Source organism: Salmo salar, chromosome 17 (assembly GCF_965601325.2).
Source record: "Salmo salar chromosome 17, fSalSal1, whole genome shotgun sequence".
NCBI lineage: Eukaryota > Metazoa > Chordata > Actinopteri > Salmoniformes > Salmonidae > Salmo > Salmo salar.
The window spans coordinates 38927866-38939277 of record NC_138307.1 but is presented as its reverse complement, the minus strand read 5'-3'; the positions used below and the strand labels follow the sequence as shown (position 1 = coordinate 38939277).

General features: G+C 45.8%; 1 protein-coding gene across 1 annotated transcript in view; it reads right to left on the bottom strand.

Moving 5' to 3' along the window:
• Positions 1-289: 289 nt before the first annotated feature.
• The window catches only part of LOC106575011 (uncharacterized), a 30776-nt gene continuing 19653 nt past the window's right edge, over positions 290-11412 (bottom strand). Inside the window, 2 exon segments of the mRNA XM_082963756.1 lie at positions 290-2987; positions 3357-10006. Coding sequence (XP_082819882.1) covers positions 2984-2987; positions 3357-10006 — 6654 coding nt within the window. The 3' untranslated portion in view covers positions 290-2983.

Below are 11412 nucleotides of genomic sequence, written 5' to 3'. Positions count from 1 at the left end.
CTATTGACGTACCCGTGTGTCAATCTAAATAACATCCCCATCAAAATCTGTCAGATTAAGTTAGAGAAATGTTTTTGCCAGGGCTGCGTCTCAATCTGCCTGGGCTGCGTCTCAATCTGCCTGGGCTGCGTCTTCCACATCTGTGTTGGAAGGTGACCGAGCTACAGCGGTGTTTGTTAGACCATGACACATCACAAAAATGTTTTACGTCTGAACGGTTTGGCCTAAAAAAAAAAAAACTAGTTAACTCTTGATAAATAAATAAATAAAATAAAAAGACTTGGTCGACTTATACCAGTTTAACAACATGTGTTTTATTATTTTACATCAAGAAGTTGATATATAAACCCGTTTCAAAACACCCAGTTATAATAAGCCATTCAAACTCTTCACATATTTACAGGAGCCAAATAGAAGAAAAAAAACCCATATGAATAATACATTACACCTACAGCCACTGTTCTGTTGGGTTCAGTAGAACAGTCAGTAACCACACGGTGTGCTGCCGCCTCCCAAAACATCACAACAATATAGTTATTTCTCTTCCCCCCCCCCCCAAAAAAAGGGAAGTGATGTCAGAAGCTAATAGAAGTGTTTAGTCTCGTCCATGTGTTGAGCAATAGACTGTAATCAATAGATTGGTTTCTGAACAAGCAGGCGCAGGATTGTTGGTTGGGGACAGACGGGTCAATTCATATTAATACATGTAATAAGTTCCTAACCTCTTTATAAAATATGAGTCCCAAGTGGCACCCTGGCCTATTCCTTATAGTGAACCCAAAATAGGGCCCTGGTCTCAAGTAGTACACAAGGGACCGTTTGGGACAAGGACTCGTCAACTCATCCCAGACAGATATACAAAGAGTGAACCTTAAAATGTGCATTAAACTATAATGTTGATTAAAGTCAAATACATTAGAAAACATTTTTTTTTTTAAAGAGATGAATAGTCATTTTTAAATATGGAACATTATTTAGGCCTTATGGCTCAAACAGGTTGTTGTTGTTTAGACCTTATGGCTAATATGTTCAAACAGGTTGTTGATGTTTGTATTATAGTAAATTTAAAGCAGTAATATGGAAATTAAAAAGACACTTTGCACATTGCAGACACAATTGTCTCAAATGGCAACCTAATCCCTACATACAGGGCCAGATTAATGCAGGGGCTTACCGGGGCTGAAGCCCCTGGGCCCAGGCCCGTGTGGGGCCCCCCCCAAGACACTTATATACAGTATATATATATATTAGATAGAGATATTTTTTACTGCAACCGCCAACGACAGGAGGATTCAGGAGCCTGCTGTCAATGAGTTTTAGACAGCCTGCTGCCGCTCTGCTAATTATCAGACGAGGGAGAGAAGAAGAAGAGGCAGGGGCGTCCACGTGGGTAACTGGGGGGGGGGGGGCCCTGCCTTGATTGTGTAACTGATTAATAAAATAAACTGCATAATAAATAATTGTGTGAGTCAGGGGGCTGGGCCCAAGAGGCAAAAAATAAAAAATATTGAGTTATTAAAAAAATAAAAAAATAAAATCTATCCAATCACAGGAGCGTGCTCTCAATGTTCAAAATACACCAGAGAACATAATTTAGTCGCAGAGGATCAATAGTTAAAAAAAAAAAAATAACTGGTTAAAATTTGATCAAATACAGGTAATTGTCAAAATAAAGGAAACGCCTACATAAACGTCTTAAATAGGTGTTGTGTCACCACGAGCTGCCAGAACAGCTTCAATGCACCGTGGCATAGATTCTACAAGTGGACCTGGACCATGCCAGGAAAATGCACCCCCCCCACACATAAACTTTTGTATCCCCCTCATTTACTCAAGGGGTTTCCTTTATTTGGGCAGTTACCGGTTGCCTACAACACGCTCTCTAAATATACATGTTGTTGCGTTGTGGCCGTAGATATATAATCCATAGAAGAGGTTTTGGAAACTCTTAACCCCTGGCAGTTTGACTGTTAAACTCACTAGGGGTTTTGGGTTTTAAGTGACAAGTGCAAAAAGCAAAAAAGACGAGCAATAGTTTTTATTTTTTTTAGTGTGTGTTAAATATCTGAACATTTTTGTATAGTTAATATCCCTGCATAACATCAGTTCTCACAGCTTCAAGAGTCATTCCTTGACCCCAGCAATAAGTCTCTGTGGCCCAAATTACACCCTATTCCCTTTATAGTGCACTACTTTTGACCAGAGCCCCACATAGGGTAGGTAGTGCACTACTTTTGACCAGGGTTCACATAGAGTTGTGCACTATAGAGGGAATAAGATGCCATTTGGGACGCAAAACCCCTAGACCATTGACCAATAGAAGAGAAGCAGGAAGTAGCAGGTTGGTTCCAGGCACTTCTTCAGTCCAAAGTAAATACAAAGAAAAACAAAGAATATATATTAACTATCCGACCATCCTGCCAGGTCTCATATAGTGTCCGCCTTCATAAGTCCTTAGGGCTTTAGTTTAGAGACACTTCCTGGTCAATCAATCAAATCGGTCAATCCAAAAGACCCCTGAACTTTTGTATTTGAGGGTCAGGGTTCAAAGGTCGTAGGTTACTCCTATGGACCATGGGAGACTGAACATGGAAGAACGGTCAAAACCCTTTAATAATGTTCTCCGTCTTCTGTTGTAACCACCGGTCAACTTCAGTCACATCCCAGGCTAGTCAGCAAGTCATGTAAGAGTTAACGCTTGAAGAACCCTCTTCAATAAGGTAGCAGGGGTTGAGAGGTGTCTTCCGTTTGTAGGCCGCCTCAGATTGCCAGCCTCAGTCACAAGGGGAGTACTGGCACGGCTGTCCCAGACTAGCCAGCAAGTCATGTTAGAGTCCTGTAAACCCTGGTCGTCCCTCAGTAAGGTAGCAGGGTCGAAAGGGGTTCAACACTCCTAGCAGGTTTTGGAGGGGGTTAAACACCCCCCACCCTTTTTCCCTAGCAGCACATCCAAACATGTCCTCTTGTCTATAAGCTTCACCAGCTACCTGGAACAATAGTAAATCACAAACCACAATCGGCATACAATATCTGGAGCTTTCAACGTAAACAATATGGAGGAAAATCACATTTAAAAATCACTTCTATAATCTACTACACTTTGGGGTGATTTACCAGACACAGATTAAACCTAGTCCTGGAATAAGAATACTTTTTGATGGATTACCCATTGAGATTGTTTTTAAATCCATGACTTCTAGGCTTAAATCTGTGTCCGGAAACAGCTCCTAAATTACCTTGTATTAACTATCATTCAAATAAATGTTTTAATATTAAAATCAGACAACGAGAAATCAAATCCCTTAAAAGTAAACACAAATATGTTAACAACAAGTCACAATCTTATACTTACTTACTTACTGTCCTCATCTGAGTCGAAGCCAAAAAGTTTTGTACACTTCTTCAACGAGAGGTGCGTCTGCAACTCTTCTCCACTGTTGAAGGACAAGAAACACTTGGCACAGCGTCGTCTATGGACTAATAACGGTGTAGCCGTGGTCCCCGATGCCTCCACCACCAGGTCCGGGAGCACTGGAGAGAAATGAGGAGTCCAGGACATCTCTTTCCTGCGTTTCGGCATGGTGGTGTACCTCTCGTCTAGGTAGGCGGTGGGCGGAGGCCGGATGTATGGCCTGTTTTTAATCTTCCCAAAGAAAGTAGAGTTTTTCGCTTCCTCCTTGATAGGGGTTTGGGGAGTATTTGTAGGGGTTTTGGGAGTATTTGTAAGGGTTTTGGGAGTATTTGTAAGGGTTTGGGGAGTATTTGTAAGGGTTTGGGGAGTATTTGTAGGGGTTTTGGGAGTATTTGTAAGGGTTTGGGGAGTATTTGTAGGGGTTTTGGGAGTATTTGTAAGGGTTTTGGGAGTATTTGTAGGGGTTTTGGGAGTATTTGTAGGGGTTTTGGGAGTATTTGTAGGGGTTTGGGGAGTATTTGTAAGGGTTTGGGGAGTATTTGTAAGGGTTTTGGGAGTATTTGTAGGGGTTTGGGGAGTATTTGTAGGGGTTTGGGGAGTATTTGTAGGGGTTTGGGGAGTATTTGTAAGGGTTTGGGGAGTATTTGTAAGGGTTTGGGGAGTATTTGTAAGGGTTTGGGGAGTATTTGTAGGGGTTTGGGGAGTATTTGTAGGGGTTTGGGGAGTATTTGTAGGGGTTTGGGGAGTATTTGTAGGGGTTTGGGGAGTATTTGTAGGGGTTTGGGGAGTATTTGTAAGGGTTTTGGGAGTATTTGTAGGGGTTTGGGGAGTATTTGTAGGGGTTTGGGGAGTATTTGTAGGGGTTTGGGGAGTATTTGTAGGGGTTTTGGGAGTAGCAGGTTTATGGTTTCGTGGTTCGCATTTCTTGGATTTGGAAACTGTGCTTGTTTTAAGACTTGTTTTTTTAAGACTTGTCTGGTATTTTGGTGATTCCTTAGTAATCTCCTTTAAGTGTCCGTTAACCATCTTCTGGTCACAGACACTGCTAGCTGTTGAGTGTGATGTTTCTACCAATGGTTTATCATCTTCCTCCTTTGATTTACTTTCTACCACTTCTTTGTCTTTACTTCCTAGCACTTCTGTGACTTTATTAACATGTTTCTCTGGACCAGAGGTCTTTGACTTCACAGGTTTTTTGGAGGTCTTCCTAGGTTCTTTGCTAACAGGCCTCTTGGGTTCCTTGATAACACTTTGTTTCTTTAGAACTTGTGTTTTCTTTACCTCATCTGTCACCATTGGTAACTTCTCTGTGACTTTCGGAGTGACTGTGGGAGGAACAGGTTGGGTATCCTCATCTGTGCTAACGATGGAGATCTTCCTGATGTCTTTTACAACACTCTGTTTCTTTACAAGTTGCGTTTTCTTTAACTTATGCGTCACCTTAGGTTTTTTTGTCACTTTTGTGTCGGTGGTTGGGCCAGGTTGGGTATCCTTTTCTTTGCTAACGTTCGGTTTCTTAATAACCAGCATTTTCTTCAAGTTATTTATAATTTGTAGCTTTTTGGTAACTTTTTCAGTGGCGATAATTGTGGTAGAGGTGGTTGGACCAGTTGGGGTATAACTGTCTTTGCTAACGTTCTGTTGCTTTACAGCCAACGCTTTCTTTACCTTACGAATCATCTTTAACTTCTTGCTCACTTTTTCAGCTTTTTCATTGGCCGTGGTGACGGGAGTGGTTGAGGCGTTCATTTTCCTAACAACACACGGTTTCCTCTTAACCTGCAATTTCTTCAACTTATTTGTTACTTTTACAGAGACGTTAGAGCGGTCAGTAGTACAGGGATCCTTGTCCCTGGGAACATGCCGTTTCTTTACGACCTGCGTTTTCTTTAACGTCTTGGTCAAGTCATACTTCCTAGTTACCTTTACAGTAGTAGTAGTAGTGAGGTCAGTTGCCGATCCCTCCTTTTCTCTAAGAGGCCATAGTCTCTTTACACCCTGCATCTTCTGTAGCTTATTCCTCCTCACCTTACACCGTTTAATCACTTTTACAGAGGTGTTATTGGTGAGAAGGGTAGAGAAAACGGATTCATCCTTCCCTTCCTTTGGAAGACGATAGTGTTCTTGTTCGTGACGGTTAAGCTCCGGAAGACAAGCCAAGCGCTCCTGACAACCTGGGAAGCAGCACACTGCCAGGAGCGGCTGGTGAGTCTTGGTGTGGTTCCTCATTTCTGTCGCTGCACTGAACCGGGCTTTACACCCATCATGTAGACAGGGATGCCTGGGAATTCCTTTGTGCCATACAATGTGGTGCTGGTAATGCTGCAAAGTCAAAACGGGCTTCTTGCAAATATTGCATTTGCCATTGCCTTGACGGAACGTCGTTTCCAAGGGTTTGGCGTCGCCGCGGTGATCGTCCAGAATATGTCCGAGGAGAGAACGCCGTTTTCCAGTGAATATCTCTGTGCATCCCTCCACAGGGCATCCGCCGGGAGTCTCTTTACCCTGAACTGAGATCTCTAGAGGTCTCTCTACTGAAAGCCTGTCCTGTGTTACCGATACAGCCTGAGATTCTGTGTTGTCCTCCATGGTCTTTGCCGAGGTGCAGGGTTTCTCCTCTTCTTCCAAAGTCTTTGTCAGAGGAGAGGAGTAGGTTCCTCCTTGTTCACCTGTCGATGTCTTCACCGGAGAAGTAGCGATCTCCACGGGTTCCTCCCTCTGTTCCGGAGCCGAGTGCTCTTCCTCTTGCCTCCTACCGATCTTCTCTTGTTCCTCTGCCTGAGTATCACCATCACCCTCAGTTCCTTCAACCTTAAACCGTCTTCTGCCCCTCTGTGTCGACTGCTTGCCTTCAGACTCTTCTGTTGTGAGTTTAGTCTCCGGTGAAGGTTGAGAGTCAGTCGAGAGCCTATTGGTCGACCGTAGCTTCCGGCGATCCGGTGGAGTTGACTCCGAGGAGTTTATAGAGGAGGTCCTATTGGTCGACCGTAGCTTCCTGTTATCCGGAGTTGACGACTCTGCGGACTCTGTGGAATTTACAGGGATCCTCTTGCGTCCCCGTCTACCCCTCTGCGTTGAGCGTCCAGGCGTGTCTGACATCCCAGCTTTACAGTTCTCGCGGACCTCCTCAATATCAGACGCTAGGTTTCCTTTTTTCAACTTGTCGATGTGTTGGGACAGGTGCATCATGGCGAGCAGGTCGTTTTTGAACAGCATCCTACAGAACATACATTGGTCTCTGCGGAAGTGGTACATGGCGTGGGCTATAACACGTTTGCCTTTAAAAACCTTGTTGCAGAGACTACAGCGATATGCCAGTGGGTTTTTCTCATTCTCCTGTGGGGTGCCACCTCTAGGATGTTGTCCGATATCCCCAGAGACAGTTGGGGTGTCCTGTGTTTCCTGTGGAGAGTTTTCAATGACTTTTGAGGCATCTTTGGGGTCCTGTGACGTTTCTTCAGGGACTCTTGGGGTGACCTTTGGAGTGTGAGCACTTTCAGTGACTTTCGGGGTGACCAGTGAATTGTACTGTGTGTCCTGTGGGGTGTCTTCACTGTGTTGTAGGGTGTCTTCAGTAATCATCGGGGTATCTCCGCTGACCTTTGAGGTGTCTTTGGGTTCCTGTGACGTCTCTTCAGGGACTCTTGGGGTGTCCTCAGTGACCGGTGTGTCCTGTAGGGTGTCCTCATGGAGGTGTGGCGTGTCCCCATTGTTCTGTGTGGCATCACGTGTGTCCTTGGTGAGCTCTTCAGCGACCATTGAGGCGTCCACTGTGAGCTGTAGGGTGTCTGCAGTGTTTTGTATTTGTAGGGCGTCCTCAATGTGCTCGGAGGTATCTACAGTGACTTCCTGGCTGTCTACAGTGACTTCCTGGCTGTCTACAGTGACTTCCTGGGCATCCTCAATTACCTCCGAGCTGTCCTCCTCTGTGTTCTGTGGTAGTGTGTCCACATCCTCTGGAGTATCCACAGTGGATTTTGTCTGGTCCTCAGTAGCCTGTGGGGTGACTTCAGTGAAAGTGACTTTCAGGGTGTCCTCTGTGAGTTGTCCTATGTCCTGCCTATTCTGTGGGGGGTATTCGGTGATCTGAGGGGTGTCATTGTCCTGTGTCGAGTCCACAGGCACCTCTGGAGTACCCACAGTGCCTTTCAGGGGGTGCTCAAGCTGCCGGGTCTCATCAGTGAGCTGTGGGACGCTCTCAGCGGCCATTGGGCTATCCTCCGGCTCAGTGTTTTGTGAGGTACCCTTAATGTCCAGTTGGGTGTCCTGTTGAGTGTGTGGAGTGTCCATGTTTTCCAGGATGTCTGTAGTGTCCTGTGGGGCGACTTTGGTTACTTCTGAAGTGTCCTCAAGGACCACCGGGTCTGCGACGGCCTTAGGGATGACTTTTGGAGACGTTGACGGTGTCGTCTCCAACGTTTTGTGCGAGACATTATCTGTGGTCTGGTGCGTCACCGACTCCTTTTTTACGACAACATCAGAATCCGGACCCTTGGCAAACTTTTCAAACTCTCTGGCAAACGCTTCCATTGAGGTATTAGCCAACCAGCAGAAAGGAGTAAGAACAACAAGCTCCCGAGTTTCCTTTCCAGGGACGCAGCCAGTGTCACCGTCACCCATCATTGCTTCATCCACACCAATGTTTGCTATATCCATAGCCTCTTTCAGAATATCAGTAACTTCTGACTTCCTGGACGATTCTAAAATATCCCCGACTTCAGAAACGGTTTGCTTTTTCGGAATATTCGTAACTTCCGTTGGTTCTCTTGGGACATTAGTTACATTTGTATCTGTTCTTCTTCCTGTGTTATTAGGAACAATGACATTCACTGAGGGAACAGATGGAGTACATGTTTCCTGAGCATCAGTAGAGAATCCTTCCTCATTCTTGGGACTTTCGATGTGTTCAACAGCTCCACCTCGTGGTGTGAAAGTCATATCAGTGGCAGTTGCCGTGACAGTTTGTGAGGAGACCTCAACTTCCATTTCCACTGCAGACGTCTGGTAAAATACCCCCGAAGCATCACACGACACCGGCAGACAACTTTGGTTTAAGGAGGGACGGACGTCTGTCGCTTTCAACAAACAGGTTTCGGTATTCAACGTGACACCTTCCGCCTTAGGCGTCTGGGCGTAGTTGTGCAACTGCTGTATGAAGAGACTGGCGTTCTGAGCGGAAAGGATAAACGCCTCTCCGAGTCTATCCTTCACCCGATACTGTGCCTGGATTGGTGCCTTCGATTTATCACAGTTTAGAGTCACCAGTCCTTGCCTACTACTGAGATAATCCTCATGGAAGAACCCAAACACTTCGTTGTCAGGTAAGGAAACCTCCAGCTTTGAGTCATGAGCAGGAGATACTGCTGGTAGGTGGTTAGTAGCAGGAATCTCCTTCTGACGTTTACCTTCCTGTTCCCTCGGAGCTGTTAGACGAGCGGACGCCATTTTATTTTGTGAGGTAACGGCATTCTTTTGTTTGGTTGTGCTTTCCTTGACAGCGGCACCAGACTTAAAGGTCTTATTGGTCTTATCCACTGGTGTCTGCTGGGTCTTCTGCTGTGGAGGTTTCCTCCCTGGTTGGCGACCCTTCCGGGGAGCACTGTTCTCAGCCTGGAACGTACCCTCCAGTAGCCAACGGGGTTTCCTACCCCTCCGTTTGGGAGGTTTCTTCTCCGAGAGTCTGGTCATGTGCCTATGTGGTCTGTGACTGACTTGCCTGGCCAGGTTCTCCTGCGCCATGTCCAGTTGTCTGAAGGACCGTCTGACAGAGGAGGTCTCAGCTGAGGACTCTGTTGTTTTGACAGATGAACGCGGTGCCGGCTTCGGCCCAGGCTTCCTCCCTCTTCTTTTTATTACAGGTTGTTCCTCAACAACAGGGGGTTCAGTCGGCTTCTCCATCTTCGCTTTCGCCATCACATGATTAACAGGCAGCTGCTGCGGCTCGACAATAGAGGTCTTTTCGAACCTTTGACCTTTGACACGTTTGGCTGCCATCGGCGCCGTCGAAACGTGATTCTTCTGTTCTTTTTGGAACCGCCTTTTGGGCGCCGTTACCCGGTGAAAGGGTTTCATCTGAACGTGTTTCTGTGCTGGTTCAGGCTGCACACACTCTGACAGGTCAGCGCTCCAGCTGCAACAGGGCTCTTTGGTGTCGGTGCTGCAGTAGTTGGACACCCACCCATCATCCTCCTCCTCCTCCATCATCATCATCTTTGCCAACGCCGCCTTCTTCTCGCTCATCAACTTCAGGCAGTTGGTCCGGAGATTCAAAAGGTTCCAGAACTCTGGGTCGAAGTAGAGACCTCTCTTCAGGGTCTGGAGGATCTCAAAGCGGATGTGGTTCCCGATGGGACCGGCTTCGACGTGGTACTCCTGGTCGGGGTGCGTGTAGAGGAGGAACACCGTTTTGTAGGCTTCCACGGTACGCTCCAGGAAGAAGACGAGGAGGGCGCAGGCCCGGCAGACCTCCAGGTCGTTGGGGAGGAGGTAGGCTACCGTCTTGTAGATGAGGGACTTGGTGGAGGCGTCGCAGGGGTTTGTCTGGAGGGCGTGGGTGCAGAGCTCCACACAGAACTGAAGACCATCTTTTCCCAGCTGGGAGAGGAAAACAGAAATAGAACAGAAGGGGGTCAGCGAATTACCAAAAACAATGTATTTTTATATAGACAAACAGTCAGGTCCAAAATGATTGGCACCCTTGATAAAGATGAGCTATACTGAGCTATATTGTACTCAAAACAAAACGTAACTAGATTATTTGATACTAATACCATTTCTCAGAGAAAGAGATTGTTTAATTAACAATTTTTTTTTTTTTTTTGTCGTCTCAAGAGAGACAAGGTGAAAATGATTTGCACACCTGGGTTTTCAATCCCTCACTCTGCGAGGATAACGGCGCTGAGCCTTTCACCAGATTGGAGAACACACTGGGATCATAGACCATTCCTTCATACAGAATCTGTCCAGATCCTTGATATCCTTAATCTGCGCTTATGGACTGTTTCAATTCAAAAACCCCTAATCTGCGGTTTTCAATGAGGTTCAAGTCCGGAGACTGATGGACAACATGACTAAAATGTAGTTTTTGGGGTCAATGAACACATTTCTTTGTGAATTTTTAATGTGTTATTGGGGTTATTGTCTTGCGGCGACGTTTTATCCTCCTGGCAACCAGATTTAACCTGGCTAAAAACGTCCTGGTACTGGTTAAAAAGTCGAAGACGCCGTTGACCTTAACAAGAACAGACCTGCCAACCCTGTCCAACTATTTAAGAGTACCAGACGCGCACGTGTCCCGAATTGGGGTCGTCTTTCCTCCCCGCACGCTCGTGCGTGTGCCATTTGTGAATCTGATCTCAATTATAATTAAAATGTATCACACTCGCACAAATGCAACCTGTTATTTTTTTTCCATATTTGCATTTAAATTTCTTTCACTAGGAAATGCGAGTGAACTGCTGGAACTTCAGAGCCCACCGAATGTCCATCTTCTGTTCGCTAACGTTAGCTTGAAACTATTAGTGTTTACCTTCCCACAACACACGGAGTCCAAAAGGGATTTGTCCATGCATTCACGTACAATCTGACTGTCGGCAAACTCAGCATCACAACAAACAGGAGGGGCAGACACGAGGCAGCTACGTCCAATAATGATGTATTCATCTCCATGCCCGTTGACACAAACTCCGTACATGTCTGTGTGTCGCAGCTCGAGAAACAGGATGTTAGATTTACTTTGTGGATGTATTTTATTTATTAAAAAAAAAGTAAAAATAAAATAGGCCCTATTCATTTCTGCCTACTTTTAACGCATCTGCGTACATGGAGAGAGAATTGAATAGTTGGTACGCAAAATGCGTCCATTTTGAAAGGTTTGCAAGAGCCCCAGGGCCGGCGGAAGCACCCAGAGCCCCACAACATCAAAGATCCACCACCATATTTTACAGTAGGTAAATGGGGTTATTCTCTGCTCATGCATCCTGATTTGGACACCAAACCCA